The sequence below is a fragment of the Crocodylus siamensis genome, chromosome 5 (assembly GCF_052110815.1).
Source record: "Crocodylus siamensis isolate JL-2025a chromosome 5, ASM5211081v1, whole genome shotgun sequence".
In the NCBI taxonomy this organism is placed as follows: domain Eukaryota; kingdom Metazoa; phylum Chordata; order Crocodylia; family Crocodylidae; genus Crocodylus; species Crocodylus siamensis.
Window position 1 is genome coordinate 178,651,257 of NC_143399.1, and position 25,639 is coordinate 178,676,895.

The window sequence follows — 25,639 nt, forward strand, 5'->3', positions numbered from 1 at the left end:
ACCACGGGGACAAGTGTTGAGTGAGGACAGGAGGCAGAGGGCAAGGGGCAGGGAACAGGCTACTTGACTACCCCACTGCCTGTCCCCCACCAGATGCTTGTTCCACTGTAACAGTGGGTGAGACAAACTGAAGATGACTGTCCAATAATTAGATTCTGTATATGGAAAATTATAACAAATTTATACATTGTCCATATATTCAGTGTAATTATTTAGGGGGTTCTCTTCAATTCAAAGTTCTCTTGGATTTAAGTAAATACAATAAGTATTTTGGAAAAATATATATAGCCATGAGAGATTATTCAGAAATTATGAGATCATGGTCCCATTAAAATCAATGGCAATACTCCCATTGACTTCTATGAGCCCAGAATTTCACTTCATAACTCACTCCAGTGGTTTCCAGTATGTACCCACCACTAAAAGTGAGCTATTGTTAAAAAATGAATCTATAAATATGTTCTAAAACCTTGTTTAAATAGAAACACAACACTCAGTCAACTTCCTCTACTTCTTTTTTCAACATTAATGGAAATGTTTTTAACCAAATTCTATTTAAAACATTAGGTAAGGATCTTTGTGGGTGCTATTAGACCAGTTTTGTGTTGGGAGGGATACAGACAATCTTTCAAGCACCAAGTATCTTTCCTCAGATCTCCTGCCCTGAGACCTGAGAAAGAACACTTGGTACCCATAAACTTGTCTATATCCCCCCCAGCTATATAGCTGGTCCAATAAATGATATCATTTACAAAAATCCTTGCCTCTTGCATTTTTCCTGGACCACCAGAGCTATAGAATCATCCCAACGCTATTTAAAACATTGAAGATGGTAAAGAAGTAAGTGTGGGAATGTAATATCAGAAAGAAGTAATTTGAAATCAAGCTGAAGTATGCATTTCCTATTGTTTTATCCTTCTCTTTCTTTCTACCTGTCAGTGGGGGCATCTACATGAGATACCCACTGCACAGTCATTTAGTACTTACATAACCAAGGACTAAATGAAAGTGCAGTAACTGGCACTACTACACAGTAGCATCCCAGCACAGTAGCCTAAATGACACTGTGTAGTACCTCATTACTACTGTGCAGTAGCATCGCATCATGGTTCATGCTCGGCCACACTACTGCACAGTAGTAATGAGCTACTGCACAGTAAGCATCTCATGTTTACACACCCAGACAGTCTTTACACTGTGCACTTCTCAGAATGGGAAATGTCCCTTCTTGAATATTTGGAACTATCTTCACATGGTGAATGCTACTGTATCAGATGCAAACAGGTACCAGGATGCAAACAAATCAGATATATAACTTGTAGTTCACTGTGACTTATAAACAAGTTTCACAAGTTCCTTGAAATCCATTATATGGATGTGTCTAAAGTATTAGTGAATTCCATTTATTTGAAAATCCCCTTTGCAAACAGTACAAGTGTTTTCAGCACACATGGAATTAATTTGGTTTACTCCAACTGGAAGTAATAATTCCAGTTCATGACAGAAATGTTTTTGCAGTTTTTTGTTTATGCATACAATTAGAGTCAACTGCTTCAAGGTGCTAATTTTTAAAACACAACAGTTTTAAAATGAAAGGAAAAAAATAACAGATGGTTAGCCTATCAACCTGAAAGTCTACTATGATAGCTTTACATACAAAAATGTAAATAGACGATATGGGCAAAACTCAAAATACAAGCAATACCAGAAAGCATATGCAGACTCCTAGACTGAATATTGTCTTCCAGAGGATCAATGTCGAAGACGGACCCAGGATCTGTGCGCCAAACTTTGAGGTCTTCTCACAAAGAAAGAAGACAGACAGTAGTGATATAAATAAAAGCATGAGATCAAGGAGTTTAAAGAACAGTGATTGTGTTATTCCTTGTTATAGTTATTAACAGAAAGATCTAGACATCCATGGACTAAAGGCATTTGTTTCCTATTAAAAGTAACTTGTTCCATTCATTTTAAGTGTTATACATCATTCCAGAATGGATTAGATATAACTGATCTGACCTTAGAGTAGCGGGTGAACATAGATTGCCTCTCAAAATCCCTGTCCTGACCTATTTTCTATAATTTTTAGAGGACAGTTTTTTAATTTACTTCTAATTTTGCCAAGCATGACAGTAACATTACATATGACTATACTAATGAAATATTTTTTAAAGTATCATATTAAATAGCCATTTATATTATAATACTTGGGAGGTTGCTTTGCTTTTTTTTTTTTTTTAAACAAAACTCACACACTGTCCACAACAGTCACTTCCTTCTTCTGTGACTTAATTGTTATTTGTTTGCCTACATAGAAGTTAAGTTCCTTGGGGCACCATCCCCTATCTTAGCTAAAACTACTCTTGGAATTCATCTTATGAATAGACTAAGTGGAATGAAAATGACTTCTTTCCTCATAACTTGTACATAGATCTAACTGCAAATTTTGAAATTCACAAGCCCAAACTGGCTAGTTTAGGAGAGAGATTTGCACATTAAAAGGTTACAATTTATAGCTAGATCCCAAGTATTAATAATTTGCTAAAGATTAATAAATGATTAAGAAATCTCTTAATATATTTTAATGAATATAACTAGTTAAAACTTTTATACCTATTTGTAATAAATATAAACTATAACCACAGACCTAAAGTTCAATAATAACAATATTTATAACCAGTCAACACCTCTGATGAACAGCTCACAACAATCTGTGACATACCAGTAAAATAATTTATAAACTTTTACAACCTATTTTAAAATAGACCTTATTATAAAGCGTGGCCAATTAAAAGATGAATCCATCAGATCATACACTTACGCTAGTGCAAGGTCAGGCAAAGTCCGGCCCATGGGCTGGATCTGGCCAGCAGTGAACTCCATTTCCCAGCAGTCCCTGCCCACCTGGCTGGGGCCGGTTTCCATGGAGACCCCAGCAACAGCCATGCTGTGACAGCATGGGGCCAGTGTTTCCATGGAGACCAGCCCCAGCAGTGCTGGCAGGCCTCTTTCTGGTAGTGGTGGCAAGGGGGGACTGTGCTGCAGGTAGGACCATGGCGGGCTCAGCTGCCACTGCCTGTGCAGGGTGAGCAATGGTAGAAGTGGTGGGAGCAGTACCACTGAGAAGGGTGGCTATGGGGGGCCACAGGGAATTTAGGAGTGGCTATAGGCCCCCCACCCCCCCAATACTGCCTTTGGTGGCAGGGCAAGGAGCAGCTCCAGAGCCCAGCTGGATCTTGTGGCAGTGACAGCATGATCCAGAGCCAGGCCAGAGCCACAATCTGCAACCCAAATGCTCCAGGCAGGGATGTGCAGTTGGGACACTGTGGCTCTGCCCTGGCTCTGGACCATGCTGTTGTTAGAAATATTATTAAAATAGAAATAGTATTAAAAATGTATAGTGAATAGAGTGTTGTTAAAACTGCACAGTTTGTATCTCGTACCTGATAAGAAGCAACACCACCAAGGACATCTCGCTAATTTACTATCTCTTTGTAACACTAAATCACACATACCTTCAAACTCCTCTGCCTCTACTCTTGTAAACTACAAAGGCTGTGATTTAATTGACTGTGTCCTTGGGAAAGGTGGGGGTTTGAACTTTTGGTAACCTGGAGAGCTTTTCTAAGCATGCGTAATTAGCTAATGCATATAAGCCTATCCGCCCCGCATACTTAAGTAGTTAATTATAATGCACATGCAACGGATGACGTGACGTCATTTCATATATGTTTGTATGAACCGGAAATGAGTTGTAAGAGTTCCTGCTTCTGCACACGTGCCCAGGAGGGAAGGGATAAAACCCAGCTGAGAGTTTTCCTCGGGGGCAGAGTGTGGTCTTTTGTCTTCACTCTGACCCTATTTGCAAATATACCTTTTGTATTGCTAATAGTGTGTGTCCCGAGAGTTCTTCGCCTCCCGAGAAATGAACCGCAACATTTTTGCAACACTGTCACCACTGCAATATTCCAACCCAGCTCTGGAGCAGCCCCACGCCCTGCTATTTGCCCTGCCAGTGCTGCTGGGGCCAGTCTCTACAGAAACCCCAGATTCGTGCTATGACAGTGAGGCTGCTGCTGGGATCTCCATGGAAACACCCCAGCCACGCAGGCAGGGCTGCTAGGAAATGGAGTCTGGTTGCTGGCTGGATCTGCCATTTTGCCCACACCTGCTTGGTGTCTGCTTGCTAGGTGAGGCCAATATGTTAGAGGTGAGAAGTCTTTCCAACGTGGTCCCACTACTGGGGGAAAGTGATATCAAGCTACCTTATATGCTGGTAGGCAAAGTAGAACTATGGGGACCCCTGGTATGTGCCACCTAAAGGTGACACAAGTAGCTATAACCAACAAACCAATTTCCACAGCCTCAGATCAAGATTCCATGTTATCTACTGTACTGTAGCCTTACTGTGGAATACAATACAGTTCCCCACTGAATTAATTAATTAAATTTCAATATTTCAATAAGTATGTGTTGGCTCTAGTAGTGACAGATTAGTCATCTCTGAAAAGCATTGATAGGCATGAAGGGGAGGAGGAATTGGTTAGTTCCCTGTATCTCACACTTTATAGGGTAGTTTTATTTTTTTTAACTTAAAAATTTAGTTGTACAGGGCATTTGTATCCTATCGTAAACTTTATATTACTTTTACTCATAATCTCCATCAAAACATATAAAACAATAATCTTGGCAATTTATGTCACCAAACAGCTCGCATCAATTTCTTTGCTACTTCTATCTGAATGAAAATACCCTCTTTGGGTGTATGGCAAACCTGGACTTCTTTTACTTTACTTTACAGACAGATGAGAATTAATTTATTTTGAAGTCTTTGTAATGTCCTGTTAGGATTAAGAAACATGTTCATTTTCCAGAGCACAGTCATTACATTTAAGCAACGTTATTAGGACTTTACTTATTATATGTTGGAAGCCCACTAGAAGGGTTCTAATACAAAAGTATTTTTCCTAAGTGGCTGAACATGAATCAGCCAGGGAAAAGCTTAAAGAGAGTTATAGATGTTTTCTGAGTCTGTGATCTCTGCTAACTGCCAAGAACATTCTTTGAACAATGAGGCCATTGCTCTGTTTAAACAAGTAGCATTTACTGAAATATCAGTGGAAGTAAATCTTTCAAGTTGTCATAGGCTATTTCTTTTAAATAACTGCAATGTTTTTATTCAAAGAATGGTATCTGTTTTGAGGTGTGTTAAAGGATTTACATTTGACAAATGATATTCAACTCTGCTTCAATAGTGTTATATATAGGTGGGGAGCTGCAGTGGGAGATGAGCTCAGGCATGATTAACATGAGGGTATAACACTGAAAACATTTCCTGTTATATCCATGAATACATTGGTGAATTACATGTATGCCAAGCTACAAAAAGACTGGAACATGTCAATCGCTAAGGGGTTTAGAATGTGTTAAGGTGTTGTGGACCCATTGGCTCTTCAACAAGCATCTGCTGTGGAAATTAGAGGTTTGCTCTGGCTTTAAAGTCTTCCTGGCAGGCAAGCAATTCCCCTGATTATGTTGTGTTACCTTAGATGCCAGAATGTGCAACTTTCCAAGGCTTGCATTAGCTTGAGAGTTTCAGATACCTTTCATTAGACACAGCTTTCCCGGATAATAAAAGCCACTTGTAACTATGTAATCTTGATATTTAAACTACAGTCAACCCTAATTTAAATTATCTTTATTATTAGGTAAAGCCATCTCTAGAAAGAACATGTTGGGGATTCTTGTCACCTATAATCCTGTCAGGAATGATAAAGAGAAGACAACCACAAAGAGAACAATGAGTAACACCAAGTATTCACTTCCTTTTCCATTACATTTATGATAACTTTTAGAATTATTTTGTTCTGATTTTAAACAAATATTCCTCATAAAAACATAAGGGGGAGAATTTAACTTAAATATTTTGTTTTAAGACCTTAAAGTGATGGTCCAGGCATCTGTTGTGTCTACTTCTTTCCTTCTAACCCCTCATGACCTTAACCTAGACACTTTTTTTACAGAGGCTATTCTCAAACTGTTGCCTGTGACCTACATAATGTCTGATCAGCTTGTCATGATCCACAAATTGAAATATTTTGAGAACTGTGAAAAATACTGGGATGATGGGTACCACAAATATGTGGAGCTCCAAGACAGACAGTAGGCATTCCACGAAAGGATGATTTCACTTGTGAGCTGCTCAGCAGTTTACATCTTAGCGAACCACCATTTCAGAGAGAGACAAGATTACTTGAAATGAAGAATATTGTAGCACTAGACCTCTCCTAAATAGTGAAAGGCTGTTGCATACATATTCAAGTGAAAGAAAAACTGCAGAAATTAATAAAACCATCTCTCTCGAACTTTCAGACACTCCAGTTAACATTTCATAACTTCAGAATACAAATTATCTCATTAAAAACTGCCTTTTTCCTGACAGAGAACAAGTTTCACACCACACAATTCAGACTAAAAATGAAAGTGTTTGATCACTAAATAAATACATAAGAGAAGTCATTCCAGTTTTACACAACAAAATAAAGAAAGTTACACTTCACACAATTCTGCCTCCCTAAGCATTCAAAGGATGAACCTCAATTCTCTCAGAACTGATCTATACCAGGTTGGCAAAGTCAACTTCCTTTGTGGTTATTTATCCTTCTTATTAACTACTATAAAGTCACTTAAATATAATAATAATGTATGCCTTATGGGTAGATGTAGCAGATGTAACACTTCTTATATTACAGTGCAATTTTCCTTTTCTTATTGTTTGGGAAAGTCAATTAATATCTAGTAAAATTCTGTCATTTTATTATTTGATTGCTTAATGTCCTCATTAATTTGAAACTGATGAAATGTCTATAGTCAGCTATTTTGCCAGACAATCACTTTCTGAAACACCAATTCTGACTGATGGTTTCAATCTTTAAAAAAAAAAATCTTCATACAAAATAATGACTTGAAATAATAGATGTTGCCTTGAAAAGTTAGTAAAAGAGATTTAACTCCAATATCACAATCAGAGGCAAGAAAAATGAAAAATAGAGATATGTTTTCTTGATTATAAGGAGAATATTGAGCAATACTTTTTATTTTCAGCAACAATCCTTGGATGGGAAAGCTGTTTTTCAACTTACCAACAATTATTCCAGGTCTCCTATCCATTTCGACTATATGTGGATGGACTCCTTTGTATGCAGCATCACTCATAACCTGAGTGTTTTTCCTCACCCTCTCTGTCACAGGATCATCCACCACTGGAGTGAAACCCCTGCCCTTTGTCTTCTCAAAATCTTCATGATATTTCACCTGGAAAATATAAGGAGTGATATTTTTTCCCCTAGCCATGACTGATCTTAACTGATCTAAAGGTTATGGGCATATAAACAATTAATGTGAGCTAACAAAAGGTAGGGAAATTTACTGCATCAGAGGCTACATGAAAGCTATTCATGTATACACCCAATCCTGCAGTAAGTAAAAGGTAACCCACAGCAACTTAGTTTTTAATGAAAGAGAGCTAAATTTCTATATTTAGCTTTTACCTACCATGGGTTCAGAGCATGCATATAGAGTTACCACAGAACACTTGACACATGGTAAAACTCTAGCTCCTTTTATCCTGCAGTAAACTGCTCATATGTCTACATCCTAAATTATGCTAAAAACTGCTGCATAATAAGTATTTTTATTCCTTGGATTTTATGCCATAAACAAGATGTAAAAGACTTGGCAAGCTGTCCAATCCATTTCCTTGACCATTTTTGCAATGTATCCTGTAAAAAAGGATGTTGCATAAAAACCCAAAACAAAATTTAACATTGCTATTGAATTAGTAATTAACTCAAGCTGCTAAGAATCATTGTACAGGCATAAAAACACATGGCTAAAGAGGTACCTCCAGAGGTCATCCAGACGAGTGGGGGCAAATCTTTTTGTGGTGTGCCACAAATTAGCCACATACCCTCCTGGATTACCACTTCCACCCCTTCCCCTGCCTAACTGACTGCTCTGCTTTCTGGTCCCTTTCCTGTGTCCCTTCCCAATATGCTGTTCTTTTTCCTGCTCCCTACCCTATCTGTGACTATGCTGCTTGTCCCCTCCCCCATCTGCTGTGTGCCACATACAGGCTGCCCATGCTGCTTGTGGCATATGCTACAGGTCAAGCATGCCTGATCCAGGATAAGTATATAAATACCAGCATCTCTAAAGATGTGCATGCCCCGGTAGCAATCTGACAGGATTTTTAAGAACTCTTAAAAAGTCATTTAATTCATTAGAATTTCTGCTGACATGCAGAGTTTTATAGAAAAGAATCATTCCCCCTTAACATTCCTTGTTAGGTACCAGCTAGCTGGATCCAAATGAAAAATATAGGCAATTAAAAGCTTCTTCTATGTAGCCTGCTTTTCAAAAATGGACAGGAAGGTTGAAAAGTTGTTACATTACAAACTTGGAAGAAAACTGAATTAGTAACAGCTATAAAGGCATTATCCCTGACTATACATTCTTTTTTTTTTAAATACATAATCAGTTATATTTATATAGATGTACACACACACACACACACACACACACACACACAAGCAAACACACTCAGCACAATTAATTTAAGTCCTAAGTCACACGCAAACCAAAAACATGCACAGGCACAAAGTGGTTGTGTGTCACCAGTCCAGTCAAACTGAGATGTTCAAAATGGAGGAGCAGCCTGAAGTGTTTTTAAAAAGCCAAACAGTCAGTTGTTAGAAAACCATTTATTAGTATTTTGAAAATGTTCATTACAGTCATGTGCAGTTGGCAAACATCTTGTCTTCAGCAGGACTAAGAGAAAAAGCATTGTTTCCAAACTTTAGTACAGTGTTTAATTAGTTACCTAGATTAATGAAGGGCAAAATCCAGTGTACAGTCAAGTGTCATTCCTTAGTATAATCTAGCAGCACTCTAACAAGAGTGTACCCTACCATTGAGATGTTGTTCTGTGTTTCTCTGACATGCCTTAGCTCAGGTGTGTCTAGAATCACACTAGGTCTACCTTTCATCTGCCTCTGATCACTGCTGTACTTAACCTGGAAAACAGGAACAACATGTGAAGCCTTCATTTAGATTACTGTTAATTTAAAGCTGTATTATAATATAGATTTCAAAATTATTATTACAATCAGGCTTCGATTTACATAGTATTTTTTGCACGGTTTCAGTTATGCAGAGTTAATTAACTGCCACCCTTTATTTTTGTACATGGTATGGATTACTTTTATATGGTGCAGCGTGGTCACCAAGATGCACAGATGCATCACTTCCCACCTCCCCTCCACCACACTGCTCTCAGTGGAGCTGGTAAGTGTCTTGTGCTGTGATGGAAGGAGAGGAGGGAGGGAAGAGGTGTTGGGGTGCAGATCAACACCCCCCACGGTGAGGGAGGGAGTGGGGAAGAGGCTGGGGCAGGCACTGCCCAGCTGGGATGGGGGGGTGGCTCCTCCTGCTGCATGCACCCTGGAAGAGTGCAGAGAGGGGGAGGGGCAGGCTGCAGCTGTGGGCTGAAGCCAGGGCTGCACAGGGCTCTTCTCAGTGGGGTCTGAGCCAGGCTGGGCTCTGGGTGGGTGGTGGTGACACTGGAAGGGAGCTACAGGGGGGCTACAGTGAAATGTGGGGTGGCTGCAGCCCCCCCCACAGCACCCTCACAGCACTGCCACCACCTGTCCTGAGCCCAGCCCCACCGCTGAGAAAAGCCCAGCACAGCCTCACCTCCAGCCCACAGCTGCAGCCTGCCTCCCCACTCCATGCAGATCTGGGGGCACATGACTCCTCCGTGCCTTCCCAGTGTACATACAGCGCCCACCCCATGCCCCCCAGATGAGCCGCAGCTTCGTCCCATGCCTGTCCAAGCAACGTCTGCCTCTGCCCCACTCTGCCCCGTCTCACCATGGGGGGCATTGCTCTGCCCCCTCACACCCCTTCCCTTCTCCCTCCCCTTCTACCACACCAGACTTACCACCTGCACACAGCTATCCAAGCTGCTGGGCTCTGCTCCTTGCTGCAACCACAGAGCACCATGCACACAAAGGCATTTATCGGCCAAATTACTGGCTGCATCTGGAACCTAAATGCATAGACCTTGGTATCTTTTTACACAATTTCTATTTGCATGGTGTTTTTTTCAAGAATGTAACCACAGTGTAAATCAAGTCCTGACTGTACACATTTTCTGCTTCCTTGTCAACGATCTCTACCAGCATTGGCTGCTGCTGTGGCAGTTATTGAATACAGTTCTCCTCATCCCCTGCTACCCTAACAGGTGCAGGCAGGAGGGGGGAGCAGGAACAAGAGAAGCAAAATGTTGGTGAATTTTCATTGCTGTTTTCAGTGACTAAGCTAAAATGAAAACACATTACACAAGCAAACAGGTTAAAGCATTTTCCAGAATTCAAAATCCCAGAGTAAGACCATGCTTATATGCCTAGCTGTCTCATACAGTTTCCCCCCACAGACTCTTGAGAAGACTGCTGTGCCCATTTACTACTGTTTCTTGCATGTCAAATCCAGAAAAGAGGCAGTGAAGTCACTTGGAGGGTGACTCCCTGCCATTGGTGTTGGTTTTCCTGTCTCCATTTTACTTGAAAGTAGCAGGGACAAGCTCAGAATTTCACTGCCTTTTTCCAGATTTGAAGTGGAAGCAAGTGAGCAAAGATGTACTTCATGGTGGGATTCTCAAGACGACTGCAAAGGCTGTATAGACAAACCTTTAGCTGTCTAATAGAAATGGGTTTTGGGCCTGCATGTCCAAATAGCTGATGCAAACAACTGTCACCTGGTTAAATGAAATCCCACCTGAAAAGTGTACCCGTTACACTTGAGAGCAAGGATTTTTTATATATTTTATTAAACCAGCTGTGAGGTTGGGACACACTTAAATGAACTTTCGGGTATCAAATATCCTTCCTCAAGTTTCTCCTGTTATACTCATAAAGTAACCAAAAGTTTCAGAGAACAGAAAGATTCAGAGAACTTGCCACGCTGATATTGTCTTGATTCTTCTTGACTCTTTCCATCTCAGGAGTGACACTCACAGCAGTAGCTTTGCCAGGCTGCTTTCTATAGTGAATCTATTATTCAACAGAATAAAAATGTATGTGATCTATTAAAACATGATCAGACTGCATTACATTTAAATACAAAATATAACAGGTCATGTGGGAAACAAAGACTAAACTGCATTTTCAGTTTGTTAAGTTTTATAAAACACTGAATCTTGAAGTATAACCTTGAATTCTTACTATGGATCTGTCTGATGTGTATAAACATGACGATATACACCTATAATATCTTGACATTTCCCACACTAGTATTTTCCAGTGTTTATGATAGCCCCTATGCTAGTAATTCTTAATCAGGGTGCTGTGGTTTGGACATGGTGTCATTTTTTTGAGTTGTCTGAAACAAAAAAACTGCTCTATTATTTTTCTATATTCAGAATAAAAGAGTGAAAACTAAGGCTGCCTACACACATGCTATGGGGTGGGAGGGTCAGGATCATTTTAATTAAAGTGGTTCCCAGAGAGCCACTGTAATTAAAACACTGCAGCATCACATTTATTAAGCCCTCACACATTTAAAAATGGAGGAAGGACCCTTTAACTCATTTGATAAGCTTTAGTTAAAGCACCCCCATGGCCATTTTGAAACATAGGGGTGCGGGGGAAAGACCTTAATACACGTGATACTGTGGTGATGCTAGAGCGTTCCAATTAGAATATGGAACAGACTAGATTAATCGAGTCTGCTCCAATGCATCAGAGTATGTCTCTAGGCAGCCTAAGACCTGACACTTTCTGAGGGGTGCCTCGACTCTATCAAGGGATACCTTGAATGTATTGAAGGGTGTTTCAAACCAAAAAAGGTAGGAGTTACAGCCCTAAGCTTAGAATGGGTTATAACATAATTGTTTCTGTAAATTCAGTTACAGCAAGGGAAGTCTCAAAATTTTAATAGCACTCACCATAAATATGTACATATACAAATGCAACAACCACATAAAGGATACATCCATGGTTCCAGCTTTTACACGCTATTTTCCGAGGTGACTGCTCATGAAAGACAAGCTGGAGTATAATGCAAGATGACTGTGTATAGTATATAGGCATACAGAGAGAATTAAAATCAACTGTCAAAAATCTCACTTAAGGTTACTGAAATGTATTTTGCAGAATGGGAATCTGTCTCCACTTTTTTTTTAAGGATGTTCATTTCCAAAGATAATTCAGTAAAGAAATTCATGGTCAACATCATGCCAATATTTCAACACTGTAAACTACATGACTTAAGAACTACAGGAAAAACCCTTGGAAGGCTAAACTGGCAGGGATTCAGCGAAGAATTAAAAGAAGGTAGGAGAATCCATGTGAATCAACATGATTTAATGTAAAGCAGGTCTTCTTAAACAAACAACTAATTTTTTATGATATCTCAAGCTTGGTCGATAAAGGTAACCATGCTTGCAAACTTCTTGCACTGCAGCCTAGATGAACTCTGTAAGGCTCAGTCAGGCTCCTGCCCTGCAGCCCTTGTTAAGTATGCGGATCCAGTTACCACTAATCAAGGCAAGCTGATCCCCAGCCCCTTCCCTCTGATTGGTTCTAGAGTTACATTTAAGGAACTCCTCCAGCACCTAAGCCTTGCTGCAGTCTCTGAGCAGCTCCTGTCCCGGCAATATCTCTGGATTCCCTAGATCCTGACCCTGCCTTTGGCTTGCTCCTGGATTTTGGCTTATAGATTCTCCTTGCAGACCTGTTTCCTGACTCATGACCCCAGCTTGGCTTACTCTTGGACTTTGCCCTGTGGATTACTCTTCAGATTTGGTAGCCAGGTTTCTGATTCCCAGCTCCTGACCCTGGATTGGCACTCTGGCTCCTAACTTGTGGCTTCTGACCCTTATGCTTGTAACCCCTCCCATCCCAGCTCCATGACCAGCTCTACCCACTAGGCCAGCCAGCCTGGTGGACCATGACAGCACTGGCATATTCTGACATGCATGACAGTATGTAAAAATAATATAATTAAAAACCAGTGCAGACTACATATTAAGTGCACTAAAAACTGGGTACCTGGTAGATTACAACAGTAATTGTAAACATACTCAACATACTCAAATTAAAACTGGATAGAAACCAGCTACAGAGTTGTCACACATTTTCAAATACCAACTCTATAGCTGGTTCGGTCTTTTTATAGCTGAATAGACATTTTTATGGTGTGATAACTATTTGGCACGTGGCCAATCTAAATTGATTATGTGATTAACCAGTTAATTGTGTAACATGTGGTAGGGGCCCAAATAATTTGAAAGAAAGATATAAAATCATTGCTTATAAAATTAACAAATAATACAAAAACTGGAATGATAAACAATGATATGGATGGATCAGCTACATAAATTTACTTGCATCACTCAGTAAGGGGAGCACATTTAAACAAGAAGTATAAAATACAATATTAAAATACCCATAAAAGACTGCACATCTAGGAACAAAGCATGAAGATCACAGATAAAGTGGCAGTTGGACTGTTTTCTGGAAAGCAGTAACTCTGAATGGAGCAATGACTCATGATGAATAACTAAATGAACATCAGCTGTCATTGACTTGTTGTAGCTGCTAGCAGTCCCATTAACTTATGTCTCTTGGAAGTCCTTCTATGGATAGTGGTTGGCCCTTAGAAGACAGAACAGGAAGTACAAACATGATCCTTCAACTACACAAGGGTGCAAAAATGTGTTTAATAAATGTCCTGCTTTTTTCTACATCTTCTTCCCCCGAAGGAATAAGACATTATGATCATCATTTTTAATATCTAACACCAATCATCAGTAAGTTATTTTTTTGGTGGGGAGGAGGGGGTAGGAAGGTGAAAGGAACAATTGTCACTGATTAACTAATGCTTTCACCAGTAGAAAATGTAGTGGACTGTATCAGGCAGATTTATTACTGGAACAGGAAGAATGGGTTTGGTTGAAATACTACGTTGTTTAAATTAAAATATAAATAAATAAAATTAGTCATGGTCATTTGTTTGGTCAGGAACAATATTTCACCTAATTAATTTCCTGAACTATGCACTGACCTGGTTAATAGAGCTTTTAAAAATTGTTACTCTTGCTGATCTATTACAGGAAATACTTAAATATATTTATATTTAAGTGTCTTTCATTATTAAACACATGCTTAACTAAGGAAAACAGAAAGCATGGTGGGGACTGACTTGTAAGAAACTGCTAATGCTTGAGACACAATAAGAAAAAATTAAAGCAACTTCCCATGCTAACATTTTCTTGATTCTTCTTGACTCTCTCAATCTCAGGGGTGACACTCACAGATGTAGCTTTGCAGAGCTGGTCCTTGTACTGGACCTGAGAAACAGGGTATGAAATATTATAGATGGAGTTCAAAGCAACAAAATATATGTACAAAATGTTCACTGCACACAGTCTATGATCATGCAGCTTGCTTTAAGTCATGTGATTGGAAACAGGAAACATTGGTGGCAGAAGGCTGGGGCTAATGGGGTTTAGCCCCCACAAACTAATTTTGCAGTGGATGGTGACAGCGCCACTGCCACACCCAGCCACCACAGTGCCCCACCCAGCAACCCTGCCACGCACTCTGCACACACTGCATATACAACACCAGCGCACACTGTTCCCCCACAATGTCCCTGAAGGAAGGAGGGGTGGGGGTCAGGCGGGTATGCCCCACACCAGCACCCCCAAATAATCTTTTCTCCCACTGCTTATGACAAAGAGTAACATGTGCAGGCATTCACCAGTACCAGAAGCCGCACTGGAAAACCACTGGGTGTAGAGGGGGAGAGATGGGCAGGATCAGGAGAGCTAAAGGATCTGTGGAGGTGTTGTCCTATCTGGAAATGGGTGGAGTTGGAGGGAAGGGGGTTAAAAATTGCCAGATAAGGGGAAGGGAGGGGAGGGGAGGGCAGGAAGAGCACAGGGCTAGGGCTTGAGCAAGCAGTTGGGCTTTCCCGGCCTTGGACTTCACTCTAGACGTGTGCAGATGTTCTCTGGACTGGGTTACCGTGTTCATGATCTAACTTAATTCACCTACTCAGGTGAACTAATTTAGATTGAGTACACCATTTGGGGCCTGATTTAAACCTCCCCAAACATCTGAACAGATTATCATTTAGATCAACCTAACCCTAGCTATATCTATCTAAATGTAACATCTGAAGGTACCCAAAAACAGTCCTCTAATGCCGCAAAAACACTGAACACCACACATGCATTTTGCTAGAAATGTCATTCATCCATGGACACTCACTTTGAACCAGATGGCACTTATTATCATTCCTTCTACAAATGCTCACACTCATCACATAATGTCATTTTTGTGCAAGTAGAAAGTTCCCATTGCTGTTAATACAAGCTCAAGCACTGAGTTAAAGGGTTGTCTTCCTAAGTGAATAAATTGGTCTTTCTGATAAAGCAGAATTAATTCAAACACATTCATTCATCTAGGCATCAAGGCATTTAAAGCAGACAAGATCAAGTAATAAGTAATAAATAAGGGTCGCACATCACTTATATTCTTCTGGTTTTCCTTGACTCTTTTTAATTCCAGGGGGTCAGAAATAGCTGTGGCTTGTTTAATCTCTTCTTTATACTTTACCTGTGTAAAACATGGTAAACTATTACCCATTTAAAAGAGAAATAGAAGGGCATAAAAACACAGCAAATGTTTAGTAATCCTCTCCTACCTAATGCACTATTAGACCTTACAAGCCACTACTACAGGCTGAAATGTTACAATCATCAGAACCTTCATATGTTATTTTTCTAAACAATAATCATTTAGATTTCTAGGCTCTCCAAGGGGGAATACATCTTAGAGGGTGCAACAGAGCATGTCTGTGGCATGTATGGGCTCTTAAGTAATATGTACTGGAGAAGATCCACCACATGGGAATGATTCGTTTGTCAACTCATATTTGGAAGTGGTGAAATTAGTAACATACAGTACCAATTATCAGCATATTTCTCCATAAAAATGTCACCCTGCCAACATTTAAGGAAACCATTCCCAGTCCGATAGCCGATGAAGGTAATTTCCAGCATAGTGCTGTCGCTTAAGCCCTTGACAGACATTGAATTTATGGTATTAACAACTTGGTAGTTGTACAATAAATTATAACATGCTACATGTTCAGCCAATTTATGGTGGCACAAAATGGCCAATATACCACTAAGCTGTTGCACATATAATGTAGAACATATTTGTGGCCAGTTTCTATGGCACCCTAAATTGAACATATGGCCCGTATTATGCTCCAGACAGAGGCTGCCTCAACCCATTCCAACAATCAGTCGCTTGTTAGCACTGGCCCCAGACAATCCTGTATTTCCAACTGGACCTGGGGCTGTCTGGAGCCAGACCTGATAATCAATTGATTGTCAATACTGGCCTGGACCAGTACTGACCTGGACCTGGGTCTCAAACTGGGTTTCCAATAAGACCTAGGACTGTCTGGAATGGTGCTGACAATCAAGTGATCATTGGCATTGGCCCAGGATAGCCCCATTCTTGAACTGGACAGCTGATTGTTGGCACCGTCCCCAGACAAGCACAGGTCCCCAAACTACCACCAGCCTGATTCTCAAGATTGGGCCAAAGGCCTAAGAGGACAAACCTGGCTCTTCTATGTAAATTTGGAGAGTGTCAAGTAGGATTAAAATGCTAGAAGACTTCTGTGCATGGCACTGGTGACATCATAACACTTCTTCCATTTTGGTTTCCACTTTTCGAAAGGGATGTTAAAATATTAGAAAAGACTTAAGAAAAGTACTTGAAGAATTTCTTGAAGTTTGGATAGCATGTTCTAGTAAAAAACTAAACCATAAACTATTACTCTGACTAAACCATAAATTGTTACTGATCTACTGAGAGAAAAGTATAAGTATGTGTTTTTCATTATCGAGAACAAGCTTAATTCAAACAACACACAGCATGGGGGAGATTGCTTTGCAAGAACGCACTAAATCGTGTGAGTACAATAAGAAAATAAAGTAACTTCCCATGCTGACATTTTCTTGATTCTTCTTGACTCTCTCGATCTCAGGGGTGACAATCACAGATGTAGCTTTACAGTGCTGCTCTTTGTACTGGACCTGGGAAACAGGACATTAGATATAGATGGAGTTCCAAACAACAGAAACACTGCACTATGTTAGGACACAGTACATAACACACATGCATTTCACTAGAAATGTTATTCATTCACAGATGCTCACTTTAATCCAGACGGCACTTTTAAACAGGCCTTCTGCAAATGTTCAAATTCACACACCTAGAAAGTAATGTTATTTTGGTGTTAGTAGGTCATTCCCATTACTGTTAATATAAGCTCAAACACTAGGAAAAAGCTATCCACTTAAGTAGTTTAATTAGTCCTACAGACAAAGCAGAATTAATACAAACATAGATTTAGTCATGTAGACATCAAGGCATTTAACGCAATAAAAAAGATCCCACAAGTAATAAATGCGTCTCACATTGCTAATATTCTTCTGGTTTTCCTTGACTCTCTTTAATTCTGGGGGATCAGAAATAGCTGTGGCTTGTTTAAGCTCTTCTCTGTACTTTACCTGTGTAACATACAATAAAATGCTATCAATTTAAAGGAGACATAGAAGGGTACAAAAACACAACTAGCATTGTAATCCTTCTCTTCTACTAAGTGCAGTTAGACCTTACAAACACACCACTGTACCTTGGATGGTGTTGAATACCTCCCTTTAGGTCATATAAACCAGTTATTGAAGTATGGAATAGGTCATGATTTTATACTAGAATACTGATTGGGATCAAATTCATATTGGATGTTACATCAAACATATAGGGGGTTATATTTTCATGGTGTATAATGGACTAGGTTTAAAGATTATGCTGAGGATGTTATCTTTATCTGTTTATCATCTGGAGGCATTTATATAGTTTTATATTTATATCACAGAGAACTACATTAAAATAGCATTAAGGTTGTAAATTCAAGTGTTCAGCGGTAACCAGAACTCCTGGCCATTATCTTTGAAAACTCATGGTGACTGGGGGAGGTCCCAGAAGATTGGAAAAGGCCAAATACAATGCCCATCTTTAAGAAAGGGAAGAAACAGAATCCAGAGAACTGCAGACCAGTTGGTCTCACCTCAGTCCCCAGAAAAATCATGCAGCAGGTCCTCAAGGAATCCATTTCTAAGCACTTAAAGGAGAAGAAAGTGTTCAGGAACAGTCAGCATTGATTCCCCAAGGGCAAGTTATGCCTGACCAACCTGACTGCCTTCTATGATGAGATGACTGACTCTGTGGATGAGGGGAAAGCTGTGGACATGATATACCTTGACTTTAGTAAGGCTTTTGATACTGTCTCCCTACAGCATTCTTGCAAAAAAGCAAAGGATGTCTGGGTTCAGTGAATGGACTATAAGATGGATAGAAAACTGGCTGGATCACAGCACTCAAGAGGTAGTGGTAATCAATGGCTTGGTGGCAGCCAGTATTGGGTGGAGTGCCCCATGGGCCAGTCCTGGGGTTGGTTTTGTTCAATATATTCATCTATGATCTAGAAGATAGGAGGAAGTGCACCCTGTCGCGGGGCACTCCCGCGCCCCGCTCCTAAGGAGATGCCCCAGGAAGGAGAAAGGTGTACAGGGCGCCAGGGTGCCTGCTACTAGCAGGAGGAATAGGGCTGCTGAAGCACCCTGGAGCAACACAGATGGGGGTTGCTAGGGCAACCAGGCAGGTCATGTGGCCAGGAGGGGGCAGGGCCAGGCCCTTATAAACAGCTAGGCCAAAGCCTAGCTAGCAGTACCCTTCTGGATGCCACAGGAGCAGGAGCGCTGTGGCTGAGCTGAACGGCCAGAGTCGGGGGTTGCAGCCTTATCCTACTGACCGGCTGCGATGACGCTAGGGACGAGGACACCCTGATAAGAGGTAGGGCTGGGAGCCCGAGAGGGGCTGAGAGTTTGCATTATGAGCGGGTAGGCTCTTTGTTGGTTTTGTTACAGCCGTTCGGGCTTGGCTTGAGTTATGGTTAACCGGAGGACCGGGTGAGGCTGTAGGGGAGCGAGGAGGCCTCAGCGGGGCTCCCCAGCAGTTTGGGGGCTCCGGGTGCCCAGTAGGGGCACAGTGCCAGGGGGGCACAACTGTTTGTGCCGGAGTGGCACGGAGCACGGGGTTGGACCCCGGCCCGTAAGAACGGCACTTTGTCCAGTGGGGCAAAAGACCCAGGAAAGGGTTAAGGGGGCCAGGCACGGCTACGACCACCTGAGCCCCAAGCGCGGGAGGCGCGCAGAGCGGAGAGCGCGGTACAGGCCCCAGAGAGGGCGAGGCCCCAAGAGAGGGCGCGGTGCTGAGAGAGCGCGATATACAGGCCCCAGAGAGGGCGAGGCCCCAAGAGAGGGCGCAGCGCGGTGAGCGCGGTACAGGCCCCAGAGAGGGCGAGGCCCCAAGAGAGGGCGCGGCGCTGAGAGAGCGCGATATACAGGCCCCAGAGAGGGCGAGGCCCGGAGAGGGCGGTATAGGCCCAGAGAGGGCGAGGCCCGGAGAGGGCGCAGAGCAGAAACGACCCAGGAAAGGGTCAAGGGGGCCAGGCACGGCTACGGCCACCTGAGCCCCAAACACGGGAAATCCGCAAGCGCGGAGGACGCGGCAGAGACCCCGAGGGGGGCCGCAACCGCGGAGGACGCGGCAGAGACCCCGAGGGGGGCCGCAAGCGCAGAGGGCGCGGTGGAGACCCCGAGAGGGGTGAGAGGAGTTAGGGAGACCCAAAGGCGTCAGTAATAGGCCGGTGGGTGAGAGCCCGGCCCAGGGGCGCCAGGTGGGTGATGAGCCCAGGGTGCCAGAGGGAGAGCACCCGAGGGGCAGGGGACCAGACAACATCCCCCGGGACAGCTGCGAGGCTTGGGGCGTGCTAAAGGGGAGGTTTTGGAGGCACGCATTTGCCCATAAGGCTGGGGCGAGAGTACCCCCCACTTTGGAGCAGAGGTGATACCATCAAGGTGCTGTTAGGTGCGAGTAGGCAGCCTCCCATTCTGAACCTCAACAGCAAAGACGTGGCGGGCGAGTAGAGGGTGTCAGACCACCCTAATTGGCACGGCAAAGGGGCGCTCGCGAGCTCACGGCCGCTCGCGGGGCCATCCGTGACACACCCTCAGCAAGTTTGCAAATGACACCAAGCTGGGGGGTGTAGTAGATATGCTGAAGGGTAGAGCTAGGATTCAGAGAGACCTCAAGAAATGACAGAGGTGGTAAAACTTCACAAAGAAATGGTTGCTAGAATTTTATAACGTGGGCAAGACCACTTTCTCTCTACCCTCCTTCTTAACAATTATGATTTTGCTTAACTGTCTGTCCCCAAATTTTAATAAATAACTTAAGAGAGATGGCAGAAATGAAAATTTGGGGCCCTGGTGATTAAAGAATAGTGAAGTTATAAACAAGTGAAAACAAATGCCTCCAGCCATCAACCACCTCTCTCTCCACAAATATTCACTATTCAGGCCCTCTTTAAAACATCCCAGTGGCCTGCTGTATCAATTGCAAGCACTGGTGACAGTAATCATTGGGTCTCTAGTCTTGTAAGTTACCTTAACTAAACTCCCCATTAGATCCTCTTACTGACATAACTTAAAATTTCTTTGTGTATCACCTCTGGAGTTAGCAGGGTAGGTTTCAATAATTATGGTAAAGTGCCTAAGGGTGTTTAAAGAAACTAAGCTGCGTCTACATGTGCACTTTAATGCACATTAGCTTATTTTAATGTGCATTAAAGTGTCACAAAAAAGTGATGGGCACTTACTGCTTCAGGGGTGGGTGGGTGGTGCTTTAATTAGAGGAGAACTGTGAGCTGCTCTAATTAAGGCACAGCTGTGTCTCATGTATCAGCATCCCCATGCTTAAAAATGGCAGCAGGGGCACTTGAACTAAAACTCATTTGACAAGTGTTACTGCAAGCGCCCCACTGCCACTTTTCAGTGTGGGGATGCCGATACATCAGATGCAGGAGGCTGCTCAAGAGCAGCAATTGCCACACTCCAGCAGACTCAATACATTTCAATACATGGGAGCAACCTCTGCACTCATGTGTAGGCACCCAGAGGTCTTTAGTTAATGCAGATTAAAGTAGGCTAATGCACATTTTTCTAGTACCTCACAATGGAGGTACTAGATTTAATGCACATTATCTAAAGCACTTTAATGATAAAGCACTCGTGGTGCTCTGGTGTGGTGCCAGAGGACTGGAAGAGGGCCAACGTGGTTCCCATCTTCAAAAAGGGGAAGAAGGAAGACCCAGGAAACTATAGGCCAGTTAGTCTTACCTCGATCCTGGGCAAGCTTTTTGCGAAAATGATTCTGGCGCATATCCACGAGGGGCCAGCAGGGGAAATCATGCTTAGGGGCAACCAACACGGGTTCATTAGTGACAGGTCCCGTCAGACCAACCTGGTGGCCTTCTATGATCAGATCACCAAATCAATAGATGCAGGGGTAGCAGTGGACATAGTCTTCCTGGACTTTCAGAAGGCATTCGACTCTGTCTGTCACCCTGTTCTCATTAAGAAACTGCGGGACTGTGGTGTTGACACCCACACAGTCAATTGGGTCGCCAACTGGCTGGAGGGCCGCACCCAGAGAGTGGTGGTGTATGGGTCATTTTTGACCTGGAGGGATGTGGGCAGTAGGGTTCCGCAGGGCTCGGTCCTCGGGCCCGCACTGTTCAACATCTTCATCAGTGACTTGGACGAGGGGGTAAAAAGCACCCTGTTCAAATTTGCTGATGACACTAAGATGTGGGGGGATGTGGGCATGCTAGAAGGGAGGAATAGGCTGCAATCGGACCTAGACAGATTACAGGGGTGGGCGGATGAGAATAGGATGGGATTCAACACTGACAAGTGCAAAGTGATGCACCTGGGGAAGAACAACCAGCACCATACCTACAGGTTGGGGAACTCCATTCTTGTCAGTACAGAGGTGGAAAAGGATCTTGGAGTCATCACTGACTACAAGATGAACATGGGCCAGCAGTGTGGGGACACAGTCAGGAAGGCTAACCATACCTTGTCATGCATCCACAGATGCATCTCAAGCAGGTTCAAGGAGGTGCTACTCCCCCTCTATGCGGCACTGGTCAGGCCACAGCTGGAGTACTGCGTCCAGTTCTGGGCGCCGCACTTCAAGAGGGATGTGGACAACACGGAGAGGGTCCAGAGGAGGGCCACTCGCATGATCAGGGGGCAGCAGGGCAGGCCCTACGAGGAGAGGCTATGGGACCTGAACCTGTTCAGCCTCCAAAAAAGAAGGCTGAGGGGGGATCTAGTGGCCTGTTACAAACTAGTCAGAGGGGACCAGCAGGCATTGGGGGAGTCCCTGTTCCCCCGAGCACTGCCAGGAGTGACCAGGAATAACGGTCACAAGCTGGCAGAGGGTAGATTTAGGTTAGATATCAGGAGGCGCTACTTCACGGTCAGGGCGGCTCTAGGATCTGGAACCAACTTCCAAGAGAAGTGGTGCTGGCTCCTACCCTGGGGGTCTTTAAGAGGAGGTTAGATGTACATCTTGCTGGGGTTGGTTGACCCCAGTACTCTTTCCTGCCATGGCAGGGGGTCGGACTAGATGATCTACTCAGGTCCCTTCCGATCCTAGAAACTATGAAACTATGAATGTGTAGATGTGCCCTGAATGAGACAAAACAAACTAATGCATTTCTCTATGTTGTGACACAGCTAGTTTTATTATGCTTGCAAGATGGGTGTCAAGTCATACATACTTCCATTCTTTAATTAGACAATCGCATTAGAAGACATTAATGTCTTTGGCATTTTTTTTCTTTAATGTATGCTAGACATACAAAGACTACAATACCATTGAAACGATGCTTTGTGTTCTTCTGACATCCCTCACTTCAGGTGTATATAGAATTTCACTCAATCTACCCCTTATCACCTCCTAGTCAGGCTGTTTATGAATTTTGCAGCAAGAATACGGCACATTAAATTTTCATTAAGATATGAAAGATATTGAAAGAATAAACAGCATTATATTGATGTTACTTGTAGTAGACTTTTATTGCTTTTTTCTTGTGATTTTTATATCCCAACTGCTGCTGGGAAATAATATACTATAGAATGAAGCAAGTTTAAGTGACTTGCAATGGATGCGGATGCTTTTGCTTATCACCAGTTCAAATCTGGTCCTGGGAGATAGAATCACCTTTCTATTATAGGAAGGAAGGACTTTTGACTTTTAACTACTTTATTCAGGGGTTCAAGGATACAAAAAGGGTGGCCACTTACAAAGCAAAAAAACAAACAAATTACTATCAAACCAAGAACACCATGTCATTGCATTCAATACATCACACCGTAACAGACACCCTCGCTACATGCCAGGTCATGTCTTACATGCTAGTTACGTAGTCAGAGTGCCGGCCATACAGTCATAATTATAAACAATTCCTACCCTGCTCCATCCAATCATACATGTAACAAAACCTTCAACCTCCCACACAAAAGGAAAGCGAAAAAGGAGCCTGATGAGGGCCCAGGACGAGCTGATGAGGGCGGCACGAGCTGAAAGTCGTAGTCCGACACCGAGCCAGCCCGGTCACAACATCAGAGCACATATTTGAGATGCTCGTCCTTCACATGGCACAGTGCTCCCTCAAGGGCCAGCATGTCTCAAAGGCAGGCATCACCCGCCAGAGCACAGCATGCTCAAACTCCAGTGAGAGGCACGCCTGCACAAGGAGGTGGAAAAGCCGCAGGGCATCATCTGAGCCGGTCCTGCCAAGTCGGTTTCAGCAGCTCTTGAGAACGGCCAACTTGGCCTGACCCAGTAAGAAGTTGGCCAGGCAGATGGGGCCCTTCTCAGCCACCCGGTATGGGTAGGAGCACACGTAGGTGGTCTCCAAAAAGCTCCTTCCCAGCGCCTGGAGCAGCAGCCCAAGAATGACAAAGAGCGGTTGCAGGTGAGGACAGTCAAGGAAGGCATGAAAGATGGTCTCCTCAACACCCCCTGGGCAGAAGGGACAGGCTGTCGAGGTGGCTGGGTCAAAGTGGGATGCAAACATGCCAGTGGCTAGGATGCCGTACAGCAACCGCCGCTGCAGGTCATCAGTCTTCTTTGTGGTTGGAGGCTTATACAATGTGTGCCACGCCAGGTGGGCTGGTGGGGAATCTGGCGGCCCCAGGCACCGTCACCACGGTGTATCGGGGCGGCCCACCAGCACTTGGGCATGGCGGACATGAACCACCCAGGCATATAGACTTCTACGTGACAAAAAAGCAAAGGGGCAACCGGTGTCACTGTCAGAAGGCATAGGGACCGTCAGCAAGGTGCCAGGGCCAGCTTGCCGGCCACGGCCGGGGTGACTGGTAAAGGAGGAAAAGCCTCACTCGGGGCATCCTCAGTGCAGGAGAACTGGCCCGCTCGGAGATGGTCGTCCAGGGTGGCTGCTGTCTCCAATGGGAGGGAAGCCCGGATGTCACACAGAAGACTGCCCACGCTGCGGACAGAGTGCATGCCCAGCCGGGTGGTCACGGCCTCGGGTGAGAGCCAGGCCTGACTGACTGGGGTCAAGGAGATGGCTCAGGTGAAGAACACATGCCTGAATGAGAACGGCCGTGAGACTGGCAGAGGCCAGGCTCGGCATGGGGCCCTCACGGCACCAGTTGAGGCCCCCCGGCAAATCTGGAGGGGTCATGGTGATCTACACACCAAGCAACAGGGTATCACTCTTGGCCCAGTTGATACAGGCCAAAGAGGCACGTTCGTAGGCTCGCTGGCAGGGCCTCCACGTCTTCCTGGGTGTTAAGGAAGATGGTCACTTCATCTGCATATGCTGATAGCCGAAGTGGAGGGGCAAAGGATAGGCCCATGGCTGATGGCAAGGCCACACCGCTCAGGTGGCATCGCAGTGCAGGCAGCAGTGGCTCAATGGCCAGGACACAGAGTATGCCCGACGGGGGGCAGCCCTGACAGATGCCTCTGTGTGCAGGGACCGGGGCACAGAGCACCCCATTCACCTTGAGCAGGCTGGAAGTGTCTCGATACAAGACCCGGAGGGCCCCAGTGAAAAGGGACCCAAAGCCAAAGGCCTCCAGAGTCTGAAAGAGGTAGGCATGGTTCACTCGGTCAAAGGCTTTCTCCTGATCCAAAGAGATAAGGCCAATATCTAGGCCAAAGAGTTCACTGGCTGCAAGTAGGTTGTACAGCAGAAACAGGCTGTCCTGGATGGTTCTGCCCAGCACACAGTAGCTCTGCTCAGGCCCAGTGACAGTGCAGAGGCAGGTGGCTAGCGCTTTGGCCAGAATCTTGTAGTCCACGCAGAGCTGCGAGACTGGCCACCAGTTCTTAATGCACCCAAGGTCTCCTTTCTTGGGAAGCAGTGTGAGCACTGCATGGTGGCAACTGACTGGCAAGACTTTGTCAGCAAGACTCTCCTGGAAAATATGCAGGAGACAGGGGCAAGAAGAAGCCAGAAAGTCTTGTCGAACTCAGCAGGTAACCCATCAAGGCCTGGGGCTTTGCTGGAGGTGAGGCCAGCTGCGGCAGCTGCCAGCTCTGCC

The 25,639-nt window shown here is 43.8% G+C and overlaps 1 protein-coding gene across 10 annotated transcripts in view; it reads right to left on the reverse strand.

The window, feature by feature from the left end:
• NEBL (nebulette) overlaps positions 1 to 25,639 on the reverse strand; it is a 488,546-nt gene that overhangs the window by 42,531 nt on the left and 420,376 nt on the right. For 5 of the 10 annotated variants that reach the window (XM_090047275.1, XM_090047280.1, XM_090047278.1 and 2 more), the window contains 8 exons: positions 17,564 to 17,656; positions 17,086 to 17,179; positions 15,591 to 15,682; positions 14,318 to 14,410; positions 11,019 to 11,111; positions 8,970 to 9,074; positions 7,143 to 7,314; positions 1,706 to 1,798 (listed from right to left, as the gene is read on the reverse strand). In XM_090047275.1, coding sequence (XP_089903401.1) covers positions 1,706 to 1,798; positions 7,143 to 7,314; positions 8,970 to 9,074; positions 11,019 to 11,111; positions 14,318 to 14,410; positions 15,591 to 15,682; positions 17,086 to 17,179; positions 17,564 to 17,656 — 835 coding nt within the window. Of the gene's footprint in view, positions 1 to 1,705; positions 1,799 to 7,142; positions 7,315 to 8,969; positions 9,075 to 11,018; positions 11,112 to 14,317; positions 14,411 to 15,590; positions 15,684 to 17,085; positions 17,180 to 17,563; positions 17,657 to 25,639 lie in introns of all 10 variants that reach the window. The other 5 variants (XM_090047276.1, XM_090047277.1, XM_090047282.1 and 2 more) reach the window with 5 other exon arrangements.